Source organism: Hemicordylus capensis, chromosome 4 (assembly GCF_027244095.1).
Source record: "Hemicordylus capensis ecotype Gifberg chromosome 4, rHemCap1.1.pri, whole genome shotgun sequence".
Taxonomy (NCBI): domain Eukaryota; kingdom Metazoa; phylum Chordata; class Lepidosauria; order Squamata; family Cordylidae; genus Hemicordylus; species Hemicordylus capensis.
Window position 1 is genome coordinate 6,165,057 of NC_069660.1, and position 21,898 is coordinate 6,186,954.

Sequence of the window (21,898 nt, forward strand, 5' to 3'; positions counted from 1 at the left end):
AACTGCGGCCCTCCAGATATTGCTGAACTACAACTTCCAGCACACCCAGCCACAAAAAATTGTGTCTAGGGATGCTGGGAGTTGTAGTTCAGCAACATCTGGAGGGCCACAGTTTGGGGAAGCCTGCTCTGAGGGGAATATCTTCCAGGGCTCACACTTCTAGTCTCCCATTCCTATGCAACCAGGGCGGACCCTGTTATGCTGTGGCACAGGAAAGCCCTCTGCTTCCATGGCTGAACTTCAGCCCTGAAAAGAGATTCTGGAACGAAACTCTGCTGAGATCCAGCTTAGTTTCCAGACCTGACCTCCGGTTTCCCCCTGTGCCTTGCCCAGGTACTCAACCAGACCTCTCGCATTGAGATCCAGCTCCTTGAGAACTTGCTGTCCACACACAAGCTGGAGAAGCAACTGCTGACGCAGACGAACGAGATCCGCAAACTGCAGAACCGGAACAGGTGGGCTCTTCTGCTGGCTGGACTAGAAGGCGGCAGGTGGAAGGAGCCAGTGTCTGACATCCAGATGAACGGAGAGCTTGAGCAGCATATTGCACGAGTGCAAGGACGCCGTGCTTGCTTGCTTGCTCACTGGTTGCCGTACGTGGGGAGCTTGTGTCCTGGACTCGTGTTGCACGAGTGCAAACATCCATGTGCTTGCACAACAAGGTGCACAACCTGTGGTACTCCTCTACAGGAGGAGAACTGTTGGGGAACTGTTGGAGATGCAGCTCCTGATGGCATCGACTCTTAGCACCAGCAACCCTTTTGACTACTAGGAGCATTAGGGAGTAGAGATAGTGAGCAAGGGAATCCCCTTTCTCTGATGACGCTTTTTCTACACGACTTCCCCTTTGTTGGACTGATAGTCTCAGGTGTCATTCAGTCTCTTACCTGGAGAGAGAGACTTCCTTCCTTCAGTTGGGGTTTGTGATTATTTAGCAAAGCACCAAGGAAGCCACCACTCCAGTTACAGAATGCAGAGTTTAGTTGTTGCAGCTATTTAAGCAACACGCATGAAGATCACTGTAGGGCAGGCCTGCTCAACTTCGGCCCTCCTGCAGATGTTGGCCTACAACTCCCATAATTCCCGGCTATTGGCTGCTATGGCTAGGGATTATGGGAGTTGTAGTCCAAAAACAGCTGGGGGGGACAAAGTAGAGCAGGCCTGCTGCAGGGTCTAAACGAAATGGATTCATTGGTGAAGTACATTTGAGATAGGAAAGACCTATCCTATCTATCAGCTGCATAATGAATAGGTAGGGGGAGAGAGAGATGTTTCCATCTTCTTTCTAAGAGGAAAGGAAGAGGACTGACTCACTACAGGAAGGACCTGAGGAGTCAAAGCAGGGGTCATAGAGCCGAGGCAAGCAGGCACAGGTAAAGGAGACCTTCACTGGCTACCTCTGCTCCCAATGTCCCTAGTGGTCATCAGGCTAGTTGGCACAAAAGGCCGATGCACTGGAACTCCATCTCCAACATGGACTGTATTGTTCCAGACTGCAAGTGAGGATTTGGCATGAGCAATGACCCTCCATACAAAGAACAACTATCCCTGCACCTCGAGAGCTAGCATGTGAGGCAGAAGGCAGTGCCGGAACCCTTCCCCTGACATGCTGCTTCTCTATGTACAGGGAGGAACATTCTACCCCTGCAGTTGCAAGCAGTACAGTCCTGATGCAACTTGATTCATCAGTGAGAACCCAGGCATAGGTGGGCTGTTGCAGGCAGGATTCAAGAACTAAGAGGCAAGGAGGACACAGAGAAAGATGTGCTCAGATCTCCATCAGGTATATGAGAACAGCACCACACAGCAGTCCACCCCTAAACTATGCACGGCAATGCTCACAACTCACTGGAAAAGCTGAGTGCATAAAACTTTAATTGGTTGTCGTGAGGGGAAACAGGCAGAGCTTGTCTGGGGGTGCTAGTTGTCAGTCCCTTCGGGCTTTGGACTGCTCAGACTCTTGAGAAGAACTTGCAGGCCCAACCACTCACACAGGCTTCTGCAGCAAAACTGAAACACGCAGGCCGCCAGTTGACTCACAGCCCAAGGGCTTGCCTAAACGTGAGGCAGGACATGCAGCCTTCTCTGCTGCAACCAATGGAGGATTCACCCCGATGTGACATTAAGCCACATTTCAGGATCTCACGCTGAATTTGGGAAAAAGTCAAAGTTCATTTTGTGAAATCTGACTTCACAGAGGGTTAGAGAGGCCCTTCATCTACCCCACCCGCAAGGAGAGCACTGCTAATACATATTGTCTGGAGACAGGGAGTTCAAGTTTATTTAAAAGTAATTAAAGGAAAGACATCAGAGAGATAGGAAAGGCCTACCTGCCTAACTGCTTGCTACATCTGGAAGGGGAAGGAGGGAGAGGAAGTCTGACTCTCCGGTGAGAGAAAGCAACCTGAGACTATTTGTCCAGCAGAGGGGAAGTAGAGTAGAAAAAGCATAGTCAGAGAGAGGGGGTTCCCTTGCTCACTGGCTCTAGTACTCTAATGCTCCTCGTGGTCAATAGGGTTGCTGGTGCTAAGAGTCGATGCCATCAGGAGCTGCATCTCCAACAGAAAGTACTTACACTCACACACCTTGAAATCTTTGTGAGTAATCTCAAGGCAATTAAACCTACATATTAACTTCCCCATTTCACTGTTTTACACACTATGGTTGATCATAAAGACTTTAAATCCCAGCAGTTTCCATATTCGGGAATGTTGAAAAACACTCAAACTGGAGGTGCATACATGCATGTTTTTGCAAGGTTATTCAAAGCTAATCTGCATAGGATATTTTTCAGCTCTGCCGCAAACATTGCTGTGGTTTCTTATGTGTTAAAGGAAAGATTCCCAGGAATCTGGACTCCAAACTGCATCTCATGCTGCTGGAACAAGCCCAGTGATGTGTGGAGTATGCCACCCTGCCTGCCTGTAATGTTCCCTTGAATCCAGAGGTCCTTATTCTTCGGTCCCGATACGTTCTTGGACTACAACTCTCATCATCTCTAGCCACAGCACCCCAAACCCCTGCCTTGCAGCAAAGTCTTCTCTCATATCAGTTCCTGCAGCTTCTCCTTCCTCCCATCTTGTGAATGCGATCCTCTGGGTGCCACAAATCTCCCCTTTGGTCATCTTTTGAGCCAGGAACCCTGCAAGGCTGAGGCTCAGTTTCTTGCTTGATTCATGGTTGGGAAATGCAAACGGGACACATTCTTTATCTCTCCCTGACTGCCTGGCCTGTCTTGCTCTCTTGGAAGGTGGCTCAGCCTCCTGAAGAGCGAGGCTCTCTGAGCCGTCAGGGCTCTGTGGATGTATGAGGGTAGCTTGGTCTTTAACGACCCCCAGCAGCTTTGCCAGAAGGAGCCCTTCATTCTTGGAGAGAGGGTCACTGTGTGCTAATGGGTCTCTTGGCCAAGGCTCAGCATGTGCACGTGGACAAAGCGAAGTGTCACCATGTGGTTTGCAGGAGATAAGAAATGCCATAAAGATAAAGCACTTTCCATGAGACTTCTACTGGCGAAGGAGGACGCAAGCGTTCAAGTGAGAAGACTTGGAAAAGGAAAGATAAAATGCATGCAAAACTGAAATGAAATCAAAATATCAAGGTTAACCAAAAGAGAGCTCCCAATAAATCAATCTGCAGGCTTCTAATTTTTAAAAATGACTTTTGATACCAGAAACTCCAGAAGGCAAGCATAACAGATGAGGCATACCCTCCTGGGTGCGACAGAAGCGGGGTGCGAAATCTAAAAGCAAAGAAGCATTGTTCCCCTTCAGACTGTTTTGCACATGCAAATTTATGCAGATTTAATTGATAACTATAGCTCCTATGATTGAACTGTAATAGAATCAACTAAGACTGATTTGATTTAACCAAATGACAGCCCCAAATCACCTGTGGTTCGTGGGGCACGACTCAGGGCTGGCCACACAGTGCCACATTACCCCTCACTGTGGCTACTTTAAGCAGAATTCATTATTCGGTCTCTTGCTTTATTTTTTTTAAAATGTAGTTGATTGTGGGTATGAGTTTCATTGAATAGTCGATTAATCTGGTCTGTGTATTTGCATAAATTTGCATATAGGTAAAGGGAATTGTTCTGAAGCAAGTAACATGCTTTGTTTTCAAGTGATGGATACATGTGCTATAGTATCGGAAGAGGCATTCCTTCCTAGGTGATAAAGAAGGTAAAGAATGCCTCTTTCAATATCACACGTCATCTGCAGGTGACAAATATCCTGGTGCACATACTGCGCAATGCTCATTTAGCCCAATGTGGGTGCTGCTGTGTCTTCCTATTGCAAGCTGGAAAAGTGCACACTTGTAGAAATGCCAAAATAGCACAAAGGACTTGCGCATTCACATGATAATTATTCCCAATGGCCAGGTGATCACGCAAATCTCTTTGTGCAATTTAAAGCATTTGCTCAAGTTGCACTTTTGCTGCTTGCATTAAGAAGATGCATCAGCACCTGCATTGCATTAAACACATGTAGAGCATTGTGCGGTATGTAAGGTTCCCTTTTAACAGGAGCGCAGGTACAGTCACTCACACAAAAACGTGTGCAAGTGTACAAACATCTGAACACACGCACAGCATGATGTCTGAGTAGGGTTCTCGTCTCGCCTTCCCTCTGCAGCATCTTAGAAACCCGAGTCCAGCAGATGGAGACAAAGCACCTGATGGAGCTGGAGGGCATCCGGACGGAGAAAGAGCAGCTTCAGCAGCTGGTGAGTCACCAGAGCAACACCATTGAGGGCCTGGAGAAGTCCCTGCATGCTGCCAACAGCAACAGCAGCTTCCTCCAGCAGCAACAGCAACAGCTTCTGGAGTCGGTCCAGAACTTGGTCCAGCTCGTCTCCGAAGGCAAAGGTGAACTCAGAGGCCGAGTAGGCATGGCGAATCCCTCTTACTGGTGTAACGTTCACTGCATAATCACTACAGACCTGCCACACCAGAGGTTTCAAATCAATAAACGACTGTGAGGTTGCTCCCACATTTTGGCTTTGGCTGTCTTGTATTAGGTCCCCTGCCAACCCCATTCCCTTGGGTGGGCTGAATCTAAGTGTCCCCCCACACCAACTTCACTGCCCCATTTGGGGGCAAAATTGGGGTCCTGTCCCAGATGGGCTGACAGTCTTAAATAAGACACAAGCGAAACATCAGCCACAGCCCTGGCAGGGGTGCTGTGCTGGGGTTGAGCGTCAGTTGCTCTCCCCTTCCTAAATATAAGACAGTCAGCACTTGAAAATGTGCCTCTTTGCCCAGTTAGCAGGGTGATTCCCAAACTGCATGCCACAAGAGGGTCTGAAGAAGGCTCCCTGCCCCAAAGCAGCTCACAAGCAAATAAGATGCTAAAGGAGAGACCAGTGACAGCCACTGCAGGGATGTTGTGCCTGGGGTTGGACAGTTGCTCTCCTCCTGCTGAAATATAAGAGACAGAGATGCTTCATAGCTCAATTGGCAGGGGCAAAAAAGCAGGGCAAACCTCATCAATGATAACGATAGTCATTTCCCAAAATGTTTTGTAGCTTGTTCATATTTGCTCTGTGTGGGGCTGCCTTTGCGTGTAGTCCGGAAACTGCAACTGGTCCAGAATGTGGCAGCCAGGTTGGTCTCTGGGTTATCTCGGAGAGACCATTTTACTCCTGGATTAAAAGAACGACACGGGCTACAATTTGTTTCCAGGCAAAACACAAAGTGCTGGTTAATTATAACCTATAAAACCCTAAACAGCTTCGGCCCTGGGCATTTAAGAGAACGTCTCCTTCACAATGAGCCCCGCCACCCACTGAGATTATTGGGGTGGTTTCCAGGTAGCAACCCTTACAATGCAAAAAGTGGTGTGAACCGCAGTGTTTTGTGTGCCGAAAGTAAACCGCAGTTGAAATCCATTGTGAGCTGCAATGGAGAAATACAGCTATTTTTCTGTGACACGTATGCAACGTTATAGGGCTACAACGCAGCAACACAATCCGAAAGACGGCATCGGCAATGTGAATGGCATCTTGCTTACAGCACAGGGCCAGCACAGGCAGTGAGGAAGCACCCTTAAGGGATACGTTGTGACACTGTGGTAGTGTGCAACCTGAAAAGCACCCTAGAGAGGCTCATCTGCAGTTGCCCTTGGCTTGTCTGGTGGCTACTCAGGGACGAGCCTTCTCTGTTGCAACCCCGAGACTTTTGAATGTGCTCCCTGCTGAACTAAGAGCCTCTTCATCTCTGACAGCTTTTGAAAAGACTCTTAAGATGCATTTATTCAGCCAAGCTTTGAAACTAGCATTTTAACTGTTTTCATGTCCTAATTGCTGGTTTAATTTGTTTTATGTTTGCCGTAAACCACCCAGAGATGTGAGTTTGGGGCAGGGGGGAAATGCTTGACTAACAAGCGGAAGGTTGCCAGTTCGAATCTCCGCTGGTATGTTTCCCAGACTATGGGAAACACCTATCTCGGGCAGCAGTGATATAGGAAGATGCTGAAAGGCATCATCTCATACTGCTGTGGTGTGTGTTTCTCTCTTATTAGTGCCTCGGAAGAAAGAAGAAAAGCCATTCCAGGACTGTGCAGAAATCCTCCGAGCTGGTCTCAACCTCAGCGGGGTCTACACCCTTCATATCAACAATCTGACCGAACCCAAAAAGGTCTGTAAGCCCCGAGAGAGGCCATTGCCCGAAAGGCCGGGTCTGCTGCCCTGGCTTGGGCAGCAACTGCCCTAGGATCCCTGCTCGGCTGCAGAGAAAAAGCCGGCTGTGTCTCCTGTGCTTTCCCCTCCTAAAGGGAACTGACTTTGTCAAAGGCTGTCTGGAAATCCCTACTGCTCTGGGAGGAGCAATGCAAAGCCATGCAGATTGGTGCTACTTGCATGATTTCGCTGAGGATATAGCATTTAGTGCCAAGGGCTGGTTAGGAGAAGAGGCATGGGGTCCATGGAACATGCATGGGATCAATAGGACTCTGAGGGAGCTATGCTGAGCCATGAGGTCTAGGAACGCAGGTCCAGATTGCTCTGTGCACCCTTCTCTTCTGCCGCTGCAGAATCTTGCTGTTGGGCAAAGCATCCCGAGAATATCAGGTGTTCTAAAAACACGTTTCCAGCCCTTATGCAACTAGAGAGGAACTCAGGATTTGAAGCCAGCTTCCCTTGGTCGTCCAAGTGTATCGACTGCACCCGCTGTCTCTTTCCACTACCGCAGCCTCTGCTTTCTTCCTCTGCAGGCCTTCTGTGACTTGGAGACGGACGGAGGGGGGTGGACAGTCATCCAACGCCGAGTCAACGGCAGCATCAATTTCCAAAGGACCTGGAAGGAGTACAGACAGGTCAGGGTGTGTCTTGTACTTGTTGTCCTTAAGTCTTCAGAGTGCTTTAGAATTGTGATTTATGCATTAGGAGGAAAAGGCGAAGCCCTTTCCAGTAAAACTGGATCAGCCCCAGTTCATGAAGTTGCTGGTTCCTGTTTGACTCTGTGAGGTTGTGTCCAGCTGTATGCACTCATGCATGCCCTGTAGCCCACTTACTGCTGGTGTTTCACCTCCCACAGGGCTTTGGGGATCCAGCAGGAGAATACTGGCTGGGCAATGAAGCAGTCCACCTCTTGACCAGTCAGGCAGCCTACTCCTTGAGGGTGGAGCTCCTGGACTGGGAAGGGAATTCTGCCCACGGCCAGTATGAGAAGTTCCAGCTGGGCAGCGAGCGTCAGCGATACAGGTAGGGTGCAACCTTTATCTGCAAGGAACACTGGTCTCTTGATGTGGTTGGACGACAACTCCCATCACCCCCAGCCACAATGGCCAAAGGCTTTCTCTGACTGACAAGGGAGCAATAAGATCTGCAGCCTTCGAATGGCTCAGTCAATACCGATGAGAGCCCCCTCTTTCCCCCCCTTTTAAGTATGCTGCAGAAAACACCAGAAGCTTGGTGAATGTTGACGTTTGCCAGCAATTATTACTATTTTAGGAGATTTATGGGAAATAACAGAACAGCCTGACATTTGCTGGTAAATCTGAGGGCCATCCAAGCACTTTAGATAAATGAATGTACTTAGTCATTTCCAGCTTGGAGTAGTAAAGGCTGATATTTTCTAAGACACATTGAAACATTTCAAAAGCAAAATGGTGACTCAAGCCTTTCTGACTTTGCCATATATCTCAAAAACTACCAAGTGCCTTCAATATGACTCAGTTCCCCCCTCATTTCCCTCATTTATTGGTAAAATAATTTCCCACATGTATTGGTAAAATAATTGTTAAAAAAAATATTTCCCTCATTTATTGGTAAAAGGAGAGGAGAGCTGTTCTTGTGGTGACTTGTCCTCTTAGCTAAGCAGGGTCCACCCTGGTTGCATATGAAAGGGAGACTAGAAGTGTGAGCACTGCAAGAGATTCCCCTCAGGGGATGGCATCGCTCTGGGAAGAGCAGAAGTTCCCAAGTTCCCTCCCTGGCAGCATCTCCAAGATAGGGCTGAGAGAGATTCCTGCCTGCAACCTTGGAGCAGCCCCTGCCAGTCTGTGAATACAATACTAAGCTAGATAGACCAATGGTCTGACTCGGTATATGGCAGCTTCCTATGTTCCTAAATGCTGGCATTTACCAGGATATACTAGGAACTGCCTGTTTTCAGAGCTTAGCCTCTGTTTTTTCTTGGCAAAGTTGGATGGGAGGCTATCCAGGAATGTCCAGAATTATGAAGAGGTAATCGGTCTTCTTGCCGCTAGAGCCTGGAATAGAGGGAAGCAAGCAGCTGGTCAGGGAGAGTTGGAGGGGGTGCACGGCTGGCAAAGGAAGAGCTAACTGCCTCCCCCACCCCCCACTCAGTAATTCTTCACTGGCAGTCATAAACTCCCACTCTGACTTTGCAAAGGAGAAGTGGAGTCTGAAAACACACAATGGTGTTGGAACATGGAGTTCCACACTAATGCTGCTTTTGCATGTTAACGGTAAGCTGAACGGGACAGAGGTTGGATTTCTTGTACGTCTGAATGCATGAGACTTCTGTCCTGTTCAGAAAGGGACCTGAGGTTTCCCTCCCTGAACTCCAATTTGAACCCTTGGTTGTTGTGAGTTTCGCTGCTCCTACCTGAGGTTTGAGTTTGGGGTTGTTACATCCGAACACTGAACTGGAGGCAGCCTTCTCCGAGACCGGAGTTGAGGGAAGGAAGCTCCTCCCTCTCTCCATTCCGACTGGCTGCTGTAACTGTCCTTTGAAGCCTGGCAACCCGTTCCCCCTCCTCTCTAAAGCCTCCCTGACTGCAATTCGGGTTCTGGCGGTTACGTCCAAATGCAGACAGATACGCGAGGCAGTAGGGGGTGGAGGGCAGAACCATGGGTCCATTGGACCCTCGGTTCTGTGTTACATGTGAATGCGGCCTAAGTCTTAAGAAATTAAACCAAGATGGTGGCGCTGCAGTGGATGAGCCAGGCGGCGTTCCCAGCTCTAATTTCTATCCTGAGAGACCTCCTGTTTAGTGCTAATCCCACACTAGACCAGAGATCTGACAGATAATTGGTCTCACTCATTCAGTCATCAAGTGGAGGGCCAACATTTTGTACATGCCTCAGGTGCCAGATTAACCGAGGTCACCAAATGGCAACATTTGGCATGGCCAATCATAAGCGGGCTTTAGGGGAATCTTACATCAGTGTGGCTTAAATTGGCTGTCCTGACAGAACCTCTCTCTGGAGGGTGGCCAGTGAGCAGTTTGTCAGCTATATCCCCTCAGCCTGGACAGACTCTTGTGGGTTTCACAAGAATTTCAATACCGTTTAATTGCCTGTTATGAGAGAACTTCACCCTGGCGGACGGCCAACTAGCAAATAATCTGCTCTGTATCTATCGGAACCTCGGTGTTCCTTGAAGGTTTTCCATTTTTGTGCCATGAAGCAAGCCCTGCTTAGCATGTTGAAGTTTCTGAACATCAGAGTAGATCTTGTTAACGGCTTCTGGCTGTGGTCCAGAAATGCCTATTTTCAAAGTGTGATGGAGAACATGGCACTCTTTCTGGGTGCCTGATAATCCTGCTCATGAAGTGAATTGCTGTCCTTTTGTTTTAGCTCAGGCCTGAGGGGTTCTCAAACTTGGGTCCCCAGATGTGGTTGGACTATAACTCCCACCATCCCCAGCCATGATGGGAGTTGTAGTCCGACAATATCTGGGGACTCAAGTTTGAGAACTTGTTTTCACTTCTTTTTCCTGGTGAGGAATTTACAGAATTTGGAGACTTATCTTCCTTGGTATTTCTTTGTTCTGCTTTTCTCTCCATCTGGGCAGTCCAGATTTCTGGGCAGTGCCAGGCTTGGGTTAATAACTTAAAGGAGCAGTGTCAGATCACTTGCTGCATAGCCAATCACATGTGGCTGTGATGACTTCAGTGAGGTCAAGTGAAGTCAATGGAAAGTGAAAGCAAAAGAGGATAATATAGACAAATAAATGAACATTTTTACAATGAAAACTCTCCAAAACCAGGAGGTGTTTTTCCGTGCTGCTGGAAATGTTCATGAGAAACTCAGGGTATTCAGCCCACACCTGTTTATTTCCAAATGTACAAGCTGGGCAGCTACTTTGGGGATACCAGAAAGGGGACTGGTGCTCAAATCCTGCTAATATCCATCAGCACCATTATCACTCCTCCCCCAAACCATGACCACAAGCAAATGCAAAACTGGAGCAGCTGCTTCCAGTTAACATCTTGGTGCTTGGTGTTCCAGGCTTTCCTTGAAAGGCTACAAGGGAACCGCTGGGCAGCAGAGTGGCTTAGCTCTCCAAGGTACCAGCTTCAGCACACGAGACTCCGATAATGACAACTGCATGTGCAGGTGTGCCCAGATGCTTTCTGGTGGTGAGTATGTCCTTCTGTCAGCCGACTCTGGGAAGGCAAGAGGGATGAGGGGAGGGTGGAAATCAAGGAGCTGGTACTTACAAGCTTCAGTTCTGAGGAGGCATGTCAAAGGGAGGAGTTGTGTAGTTTTTCTTTGAGGGAATGACTGACAACCCTCCCTCCCTCCCTCCTTTCCAAAATTCATAGCTGAATAAATTATCCAGGTAGGGCTGCATCTTTTACTTAAAAAAACAAGCCAACCATGATTTTTTGTTTAAGATACATGATATATTAGGATGCAACCACCTACATAAATAGGTTGGAGAAAACAGCAGCAGTAGGGGTCTATATAATTTCTACAACTAAAATAAGCTCTTGCTCTCTGCACACAGGCTGAGCAGGGACCTCGTGCGATTTTGCAGAGCCTGCTGCTGGACGGCTCTTGCATTCCGAGAAGAGCCCACCCTTTAGGTATGAAGGAACATAGGAAGCTGCCTTCTACCCAATCAGACCCTTGGTCCATCCTGCTCAGTATTGTCTACACAGACTGGCAGCAGCTTCTCCAAAGTTGCAGGCAGCAGTCTCTCTCAGCCCTGACTTGGAGATGTCCAGTCACCACCAGAGTACTAATGAAAAGGGGTTTTCTCAGAATGCAAGAGCCGGCTGGTAGCAGATGGTGCTAGTGCTGAGAAAATGGCCTGAGAGCTTTGCCTCCCTGTGTGGACAGATCGTGCTAGCCTGGAAGCCTATAGCAGTGTGTGTAATGGCGAGGAAGATCAAGCACAGAACTTGGGCAAAAAGCTTTGAACATCTCACAGGGTATTGCTGTCTGCAGATGCCTGTTCTTTTGGTGTGGCTGGTAGAATTGTCTGAGCTTCAAGTTTGCTGGGGAAATTATTTGATCCACACACCCCACCACACCCCGCTGCCCAGTCTGGAGGAGGGAAGAAACTAGATAATTTTCAAGCAAATCCAAGATGAGAGGTCACCACAAGATGTGGTGACAGCCAGCAGCCTGGATGGCTTTAAGAGGGGCTTCGACCAATTCATGGAGACAGGTCTATCAATGGCTACTAGTCTGAGGGCTATAGGCCACCTCCAGCCTCAGAGGTTGTTGTGCCATCGAGCTGGTGTCTACTCCTGGTGACCACAGAGCCATGTGGCTTTCTTTGGTAGAGTACAGGAGGGGTTTCCCATTGCCTCCCCCCACGCAGTATGAGATGTTGCCTTTCAGCATCTTTCTATATCACTGCTCCCCGATATAGGTGTTTCCCATAGTCTGGGAAACATACCAGCAGGGATTCGAACCGGCAACCTCTTGCTCCCTAGCAGGGGCGTAACTATAATATGGCAAGGGGAGACAGTTGTCTGGGGGCCCACTGCCTTGGGGTGGCCCCCAGAGGCAAGTCACATGACTGACTCCCCCAGCTGTGCACCCGCCCAGGCTTCCTTCAGTTGTATTCATCCTCCGAAACGGATGTGAGTGTTAAGACCTGGAGCGACCAGAACAGCACGTCTTTCTCTAGGACCATCAAATGACTTGCATCATCCACAATTTACAAAGCCTTGCAAAAAATAATTTAGGATGATGTTATATATATATATATACACACACACAAACTTCGGTGTGAGTCTCTGGGCCCACTCCAACCTTGCTACGCCCCTGCTCCCTAGGCAAGTTTCTTTCCCACTGTGCCATTACGTGGCTTCAGCCTCAGAGGTAGAAGACCTCTAAATGCCAGTTGCAGGGGAGTAACAGCAGGAGAGAGGACATGCCTTCAGTTCAGCTCTTTCCTGTGGGCTCCCCAGAGGCATCTGGTGGGCCACTGTGTGAAACAGGATGCTGAACTAGATGGGCTTTGTGCCTGATCCAGCAGGGCTGTTCTTATGTTCTTATGAGGATGGTGCTCACCTATCACTACTTATAATCTTGGTGTAAAGAAGAAATTTCGGCAGATGCAGCTGGTCCTGCAGCATCGAGCAAAGCTGCACCTGTGGAATGTCGTCTTCCACACAGCAATTAAAGGAATGGGATGCCTGCCCTTCCTTGTACGTCGCCACCAATTGGTGCACGGGACACACAGAGTCTTGGGTTGGACGCCAGCAGTTTTTAAGCTTTTCCTAATTTCTTCTGGCTTCCAACTTGAGGGGTCAGTTCTAACACATGGTACATGCAGTATTGCACTGAATCTTAATGGTAAATGTGTTTCTCTTCATCCTTCCGCATTCAGGTTGGTGGTTTGATGCCTGTGGACTCTCGAACTTGAACGGCATCTATTATCCTGCCAGGCACAATATCCGGAAACTGAACGGGATCCGGTGGCATTACTTCCAGGGTCCAGGTTACTCATTAAAAGGCACCCAGATGATGATCAGACCTTGGAGCGGCCGTGAAGGGGCATAGCAGAGGAGTCTGCTGGGATCTCTGAGCCAGAGAGAGCAGTCCTTGATGTATACCTGGAAGTATCTTCAGCTTCTGGCACTGGAAAGAGAACAGCAGCAAACTTTGGGAATGAGACCCTTCTGAAGGGAGGCAGGCAATTCACTGCAGGGAAAGGATGCAGGACTCTTGTTTCAGAGGGAGATTTCTGGGGGCTCTTGAGCTTCCAAGGAAAAAATGGAAGGGACTACTATATATGTTAATAGCCAAGTCTGACGTAGAGACATTTGACATGTTATCCACATAATTTGGGGTAGGAGAGAAGGGAGCATTCTTTGGCTAAACTCAGAAAAATCTGGTAGGGTACATTCCACTGTAGATTTTATTCAGCAGATGCACACACATGATCTCCTCTATTTTGGACAGTGTTTCTACAGATCTTAAGATCATTCTGGCTCGGCTGAGTAAGAATAAGCAGAGTTGTTGGCCATCCTCACAGGAGCAGTTGCTTCAGTTTAACAAACGCTCTCACGCTTTGACAGAAGGGTGATGCGGGAAACCTCCCGCATTATTTCTGCAGATGAAAAAGGACACGGCATATCTAGACCATTTGTCAGCCACAACAGATACGTCCATTGTGCCATTGGGTTCAGGGGGTGTTGGCTTTCATCCAACCTAAGCCCTGTTAGGGCCTTCACTGAACACGTGAAAAGAAGGGCAGGGCTAGAGCTGCTGGATCCTCCCCCAAAACCAGCCACACCTGCCCCAGCCCAAATGCTTTGTGGTTGGAAAGGCAGTCTCTGTGCATGTGGCTAGACCTCTCATTGTGCATTGGGCTAGGGTTGTGTAGGTTGGTAAAGGGTGGGTTTTTTTAAATGTCGAAAACCCCTCCCTGCACCATCAGGGGGCATCAGATCGCAGGGTAAGTGCCCTGGGTCGTGTTCTGGTGGGGGGGCCTCTTTAATTGCCCGCCCAGCACTGGTGGGGTGGCAGCTGGGTGGCACAGAGATGTTGGGAGAGCTTGGGAGGTGGATGGGGGTGACACAGGGCAGTCTGGGAAGTCTGCGTGGCTGCTGGGAGAACACACGGGCTTCTGGGGATTGTAGTCTCACAGGAGTTCTGAGTGCGACTACAATCCCCAGAAGCCTGTGCGTCCTCCCAGCAGCCGTGTTGACTTCCCAGGCTGCCCTGCGTCACTCCCTGCTCCCCTCCAAAGTTCCCGAGAATCGCTGCGCCACTTAGCCACCCCCATGTCAGTGCTGGGTGGGCAGTTAAAGCCCCCCACCCCACCCAGGGCACTTGCTCCGTGATCTGATGCCAATTTCTGACACCGGGAATCCCCCTTTACTGACGTGCCCAGGCCTACATTGGACCCCATGAACCAGCTTGCTGCAGGGCTGATGCTCCAAAGTGCATCTTCCCCTTTCTTGTCACGCCCTCGAGCTCCGAGAGCGAGGAGGAAGGGGAAGCTGTCAACTTTCCTGCCGATTCAGGAGTGTCTGAGGGGCAGAGCCCGGCTGTCAGCGTTCATGAAACGGCTGTGGTAGATCCAACTAATGATTTAGAGCAGGCACAACAACCTGAGACAGCAGAAATCGTGAAGGACCAATCGGAAGAACAACTATGCAATGAAACACTGACACCACAACAACGCAGGCGCACTAAACGCAGGATGCAATTAGAATCTATTAGAAGAAGCAAACGCCTCTTGCTGAAGGCTGATAAGCCGTGAATTATTGCCAGCTGGGAGCTATCGGCTTCCACTATAAATCCTGTCACCAGCCGTCTACTCCTTGCTGAAAAACAATGTACGTCATTCAGTCGACAGCGTTCAGCCAAGCCGTGAACTTCCCTGGCATTTGGCCAGACCTTGACATTTCTGTGCTTAACTGTGCAACCTCACAGCCACTGCCTTTTCCCTCTCGGGGACCAGACCAATTGTTCGCACAGCTGTCAATACTCCACTTTTCGCCCCGAATACAAAAATCCCTGTAGTTCCTTGCACCCCCCTTTGCCTTTTCTAATCATACTGGCCTGCCTTACGTGGTGGTTGTAAGCATGCAGTCGCCCTGAGACTCTGTGCATGCGCCAAGAATCCCGAAGCGTGCTCCTTCCTCCCGGGAGCTCCCCTCTCGGGCCCGGTTTGCAGTTGTGGCCCAATCAAGTGGTCAAGCTTTTCTTTGACCGTCCCACGTCATGCGGCAGGAAGGAGCGGGGAAGGCTCTTCAAACATGAGCAGCGTGGAGAGCCTAATAGGGTTCTGTGGGGGAAGCGGCTTGACCCACTCTCCCCGCAGATGAGCAGGGAGCTCCCCCTGGGTGGCCAGATCAGCCACCCACACAATTCCCTTGGGGCAGCAAGGATCGGGGGCCTCCTGGCCCCTGGAAGTCCCAGAATGCCCCATGTGAGGGTGTGGGGCATTCTGGGGAGCCCCCCTAATGCCAGGAGGCTTGTTGTATCCTCCCAGTCAGGGGGGTCTTCTCATGAGTCACCACAGCACGGCGGCACACGATCAGGCAAGCGAAGTTAGTGAAGCGCTCGCTCCACTAACCTTGTTGGGGGGGTGGGATTAAGCGGGCTTGCCACCGGGAGCCACGTGACTCCTGGCGGTTCACACGTGCCCTGGAACTGGTGGTTCACATGTGCATGCTCCCTTAGCCTCTGGTGGGTTCCAGTGCTTCCCTGGGAAGCGCTCCAGGGCGGCACATGCAACAATGGAATGCCAAGGAGATGGCCGGACCGAGCTCTTCTCCCGGGCAGACCTGCTTTCTATGCACACGGTTCTGGTTGGTGTTGGAGCTGTTTGGGGGAGTGTTCAAAGATGTGCCAGCCTCCACGGGCAGCCTGAACGGCTTGCTCACGTTCTGCTCCATGCATCAACTGGGCCTCGGTGAAAACGGGGCCGGCGTTCACATGCACAGCTTGTTAAGCTCAAGTCACTCTTTTGTGTGGAGAAGCTGAAGGGAAGGAGATGGTGTGTGCATTTGCTAGCTGCTGGTCCCCCCCCCCCCCCCCGCGCCATCACATACACCTAGGCTAAAACTATGAGCTAAAACCACTCATGGAGCTTTTCCAAACGGCAAGGGAACGTGGATTCGCTGCTATTAGGCTGAAGGGAGTTCATACGGGGGAACCATTTACAGTGACCTCTGGACGGTAAAAGCAAATGCTGTCCATACAGTCAAAAGCACCATTCAGCTTTGCTCTTGAAAATTTGCAGTTGCTGTGCATTACGTGCATCCTAGAAAAGTAGCCCTTTGGTGCAGTGCTCAAAACAGCATAAATTTAGGCACTTCCTGCTGCAGTAAAGCCACCCGTCTGGGAAAGCTCATGTTTTGCCGTGCAGCACATCATCTGCCAGGAACCTTTTACCCCACTGAGCGAGAGTGCAATGCCCGGGAGAGTGAGCGGTTTGTGGGGCTTCTAACTAGCCTCAGCTAATCTGCTGGGAAGAATGATCCAGCCCCTGGACTCGATGGCAGAAGGGCCTTGCCCTTCCTCTGGGCCTTTTCACTGTGTTGCTGCTGCCCCCATCAGTGACATCGTCTCCTCTCTCCACCCCATTTCCTTTGCTGTTCTGCTCCTGAACGACTTGTGTGCTCACCTTGAAAGGAGAGGTTCCCACGGATTGGGGCCGGATAGGGCAGCATGCCAGGAAATGAGCTTTGGGGGCCAAAGACAACTTGTGGGAAGGAGGCTGACAATTTAGGAAGGCTTCGGGAAAGAAGAGAAGAAGGTGCCAGATCTTCTCTTACATGGGGGCATTCTTCCTACCAGTACCCAGAAATGTATGCATGCCACCAAATGCCACACCTTAAAAAAAACACCACCACCACCAAAACACCAGTGTCTCTGCAGTATGTGGTAAGTACATGGTTATTCCCGGCATGGTTGCTCACACCATGACATTTGCACACTTTCCCCTCATGTCACAGATTTTCACTGAAAATCCCCCCAGGTTCTGATCTGCTCACGAATCAGCCTTTATTATGGTCAAAGACCGGCGTGGGGGCTAATCCATAAAATGACCTGCTCCCCTAAGCACTGCATTCTTTTCCTATCTTTAAAGTTAAGCAAGTTCCAGATGCTCTTGCGTGCTTCACAGACAGCCGTGCTGCATCATGGGCTCTGTCTGTAGTGGGGATTGCTGCCCATGGGCATCTGACCTCAACCTGCAATTCATCTGGCCCCTCCAACATGCTGCAAGATGGAAGTGGTGGGCTCCCATTTTCTGAGGAGAGGGGCTGCTGGTGGCCAGGTGGGAAACGGCTATCCAGCTTCTTCCACTGTGGTGGGGAGCTTGGCGTCCCTCCCACCAGCAACCTTAACCAGCCTTCCAGGACCTTGTGGAAGGATGGAGGGCCCATCACGCTCTGGCACAGCACCTGGTTTGCATGCAGAAGACGTCGGGCTCAGGCGGGAGCACCTCCAGTTATCCGATTCCAAGTGACGGGAAAGACCTCTGCCTAGAGCTCTGGAGAGCTGTGGCCCATCAGAAGAAGAGACCGCCCTGGGCTCGGGGGGGTCAATGAGCTGACTCTGCTGAGGGAAGCTGTGGTGCTGGATTGACCTGAAGCCAAGACTAGGCTTTCCCCAAGATCAGGGGCTCATCTTAAATCCAGAGTCGTCTTCCTTTTGAGTAAATATAGGCATAACCTGCCTTTAAGCTCTGTTTTTCGAGGGTCTCGTCTTAAATCCAGAGTCGTCTTGCATTTGGGTAAATACAGTCTATATTCCAGCACGATGAAGCAGTAGCCTGTCCCACAGAACGCATGATGCAGCGCAAAGGCAAGTGGCTTGGCAGCACATTGTGTATCGCAGACAGGATCAGGGGGAGGCCAAGTAAAGATGCATTCCCATTTCCAGCACACATGGGAGAAAATGGAAGGAAGCGTGGCGGGGCGGGGGAGAGAGTTGCATACCTGCCCGACACTTAAGAACACCATGGAATCCTTTCACACTCTCTTTGCAGCAAACGGATTCTGGGCAGGGCCCCCATCACCTTGATGTTCTGTACCGCACCTGGCACGCCACTGGCACGGAATAAATGTTAAGCAGTACCTGGAGCATGGAGCCAGGCTCTCTGGCCCAAGCGCCTGCTGTGTCCCTTTCTTTTGCTCAGGGAGGCTCACATTGACACCAAAGGGCAACTCTGACCTGGGCTAGGTAGGAATCGCTGGAACTGGGCTGATCCAAAGCCCCCACAGACAGCAAGCTTTCTCATCTGATGCTAGGAATCGACTCAGGTGCCCTCTGCGGGCACAATTTGGTTTTATCAGCATTTTTGAGATAATGATGAAGCAATTCTGCCAAGGCCAGCTCACAGTGAAGCGGCGGGGACTCCAGGAAAGTGGCCCCATTTCTGTTTCAAAAATCACAGCTCACCCGCCCATAAATACACTTTGCCCCTTTTGTGCCCCTCCTCAATTGTCTTTCTGGTGCCTTTCTCCACTGCTTGCTGTGGGGCAAATTTGTCAGCAGAGCAGGCTGAAAGCATTTGGGTGCTGGTGGAAATTCCAAATGCCGCTTCCTTCCCAGACCCATGACTGGGGGGCTGCCCCCTAAATGTTTTCTCCCCCCCCCCCAGATCTGTGGGAAATAAATACAGTATGAGTGCTCCAGTCCCCAAACTACCTGACACCCTCTACCTTTTGGGCCCCCCTCCTGAACCTTTAGACTGGCTCTGGGCCTGCACTTTCCTTCCAACATTTTGCAGATTAGAATTGCTGTGAGGAGCTTTCTGGGCTCCTTCAGATCCAAACTGACTCCATCCAAACTGCCACCTGGGACGATTTGGGCAGGCTGACAAAGCTTTGCTTTGGTCCACCCTCCTGAAGGTACTTACTAGGCAGCAGGCAGGCTGAAGAGAGTTAAGACCTGGCAGCTAGAGATCTGAAATGACTCTGGCAGAGTTTCTCCTGTAGTGCTGGGGAAAGCATAGGAGTTCTTGGGAAATGTAGTCTTTTCTGGGGCTGCAGCTATGGGCGTCATGGTGCGCACACACACACACACACACACACACCACAATCCAGAGATGTGCAGCAGTTCCCAGGGCACCAAGGAATTCATATGATAACTTCCTAAGGCAGCGTAAGTGCAGAGACGACAAGGTTCTCCATAAAGCCTCAGACTCTGAGTCTGCCCCCGGACCAAGAGCTCCATGGCCATCTCCTCTCCTTCAAATAAACCATGGAAGGTGAGAGATCACGGAGCAGGCCCAGTTCCTGGTCGAAGGGCATATAATGGGAGGGAATATCCCTTGTCAGGTGCTGCTGCCATGATCTCTTCCAAGACAAGGTCCAGCCATGCCCCAGACCCTGGACGGCTCCCAGGACGTTAGGTTACCACGATCAGAGCTGATCAGGTGAATGAATTAAAAAGGGGCCTCCTCGCCATCACCTCTGCAAGAAGGCCAGAAGTCTGTACTGGCCACAAGCCCCTTTACAGTTTCTCTCGGGGCCAGCACTTTACTGGTCTCAGGGCACTTCCTTGAGGTCAGGATGATGCTGGTCTTGACAAGCATATTGTAGGGTGAGGGGAGTGAGGGAGTGAATGCCTGCCGGGTGTGTAGAATGGCCCCTGAAAGCCCCAGCCCTGCTCTGCACATAATACACCGACCTTGTGCACAGACCCTACCCACATACTGTTTTCAGGGTGCATGTGCAGTAGGTCATTGGATACTCTCCTGGCCCTCTTCCTCTTGTGCACCACTCACACCAAACCTGTTCCTTCACCATGCTACTTTAAGCCCCACTCATGAGAAAGAATCAGACTAGATCCTCAGACATGGGAGTCCATAGAGCGGAACTCCTCGTGTTGTTTTCTTTTGCGGAAAGCAGCTGAGGGGTGACTTGGATTGGGACCGCAGTGGTCCTCAAATCCCCCCCCTCCTACAGCTGTTATTACTTGTGGGCAGGTGGGGGGAATTTACAGGCACAAATGTGCACCCCTAAGATTTCTCCTCTGCAACTTTGAGGAAGGGGTGGTCTAAGCCGTGGAGCTGGCGGTGGCTGCAAAGAACTAGTTCTCCTCCCCCACAGTACAGCCTCCAGCCAAACTGCCTAGCCCATGGCTGATTCTTGAAACAGGAAAAGAAGTTCGGAGAAGCTCCATTTGTCAAACTTGCAGATGGTTGTGTTAGATTTGGCCAAAGTCAACCGAAGAGGATGAAACACAAGCTTGCAAACTGATGTTTTGCCACAAGAGGTCACCAGATGCCTGCGACAGAATGTCGGGACTTTGGAAGGATCAAGCAGAGGCCTCACCAAGATCTCGCGGGAAGTGAAGATTGGAAGCGGTGGAGACAACCTGGGTGTCAGCTGTTGGTTTCTCATCGGGCAACATGACTAAGGAATTACACAGAAAGCCAAGCAAGCAGAAAAACAGTTTGACCAAGACTAGTAAAATGCTCAAGTGGGTTTCCCAATTAAGATCTGAAGGAATAGATCTTAATTGGGAATAGGGGCCTTTCCTTGGGCTTTTGGTGGCTTTTGCTACTAATGCGCCCAATTTATTGTTTGCTTAGTTGTTATAAGCCACCTAGTGGTGCAGCAGGGAAGTCACTTGCCTAGGGAGCAAGAGGTTGCCTGTTCAAATCCCCGCTGGTATGTTTCCCAGACTATGGAAAACACCTATATTGGGCAGCAGTGCTATAGGAAGAAGCTGAAAGGTCTCATCTCATACTGCGTGGGAGGAGGCAATGGTCAACCCCTCCTGTATTCTACCAAAGACAACTGCAGGCCCCTGTGGGCGCCAGGAGTTGGAATCAACTTGATGACACACTTTACTCTAGTTGTTATATTGTTAATCCAGCTTTCCTCCCCGGAGCTCAGGGCTGTGTGGACTAAGGGGTGTGGGGGGAGAAATGAGATCCTGAGAGACTGTGCTCTTGAGTACAGAGCAAAGCAAAGCAAGGAGAAGGAGGAGACTGCTTGCAAACTTAATTGACTTTAATCTGACTGTGCAACATCAGCCTGTTCTCTTCTATACACCCATGGAGAGCATGCTGGAAGTGCTCTGAACCACTAGGGGTGCTGTGGAAGAGATGGGAAGAGGGCCCCGCCCCACCAAACGACCATGGATTAATCCTCAGGTATTCTTGGACTACAACTCCCATCATCTCCAGCCAGAATTGGCCAACAACATCTGGGAATCCAAGTCTGAGAACACCAGACCCACCCACTCACCCCTTCCTATCTCAACACAATGCAAATGTAGGCCGTAAGAGGGAGGGAAAGGCCACAGCATCTGAGCTGGTCAAGAGTTCACATGGGCACGTCCAGAAGTGCTCCTCTTAACACCACCTGGCTAGGAACAGAGGAAGCTGCCTTCTACCGAGTCGGACCCTTGGTCCCTTGAGCTCAGTGTTGTCTACACTGACTGGCAGGGGCTCTCCAAGCCTGCAGGCAGGACTCTCTCTCAGCCCTACCGGGAGGTACTGCCACCAGGGACAGAACCGGGGCCTTTCTGCATGCAAAGCAGCCCCGTCCTTAAACGTTTAGGTCCATAGGAAGCCGCCTCATACCAAGGCAGACCATTGGTCCATCTAGCTTGGTACAGTCGACTCGAACTGGCAGTGGCTTCTCCAGGCTTTCAGGCAGGAGTCTTTGCCTGCCCTGCCGGGAGATGCTGCTAGGGAGTGAGCTGGGACCTTGTTGCTCTTCCACTGAGCGATGGGGAATAGCTTACAGTATTCACATGTAGTCTCCCA

The 21,898-nt window shown here is 50.3% G+C and overlaps 1 protein-coding gene across 3 annotated transcripts in view; it reads left to right on the forward strand.

Annotated features, from left to right (window-relative positions):
- Nucleotides 1-14,251, forward strand: part of ANGPT4 (angiopoietin 4) — a 53,362-nt gene extending 39,111 nt beyond the window's left edge. For 2 of the 3 annotated variants that reach the window (XM_053242510.1, XM_053242508.1), the window contains exons 3-9: nucleotides 334-455; nucleotides 4,635-4,867; nucleotides 6,522-6,637; nucleotides 7,212-7,313; nucleotides 7,535-7,701; nucleotides 10,699-10,829; nucleotides 13,040-14,251. In XM_053242510.1, coding sequence (XP_053098485.1) covers nucleotides 334-455; nucleotides 4,635-4,867; nucleotides 6,522-6,637; nucleotides 7,212-7,313; nucleotides 7,535-7,701; nucleotides 10,699-10,829; nucleotides 13,040-13,212 — 1,044 coding nt within the window. In that variant the 3' untranslated portion in view covers nucleotides 13,213-14,251. The remainder of the gene's footprint in view (nucleotides 1-333; nucleotides 456-4,634; nucleotides 4,868-6,521; nucleotides 6,638-7,211; nucleotides 7,314-7,534; nucleotides 7,702-10,698; nucleotides 10,830-13,039) is intronic. The other variant, XM_053242509.1, reaches the window with a different exon arrangement.
- The last annotated feature ends 7,647 nt before the right edge of the window (nucleotides 14,252-21,898 follow it).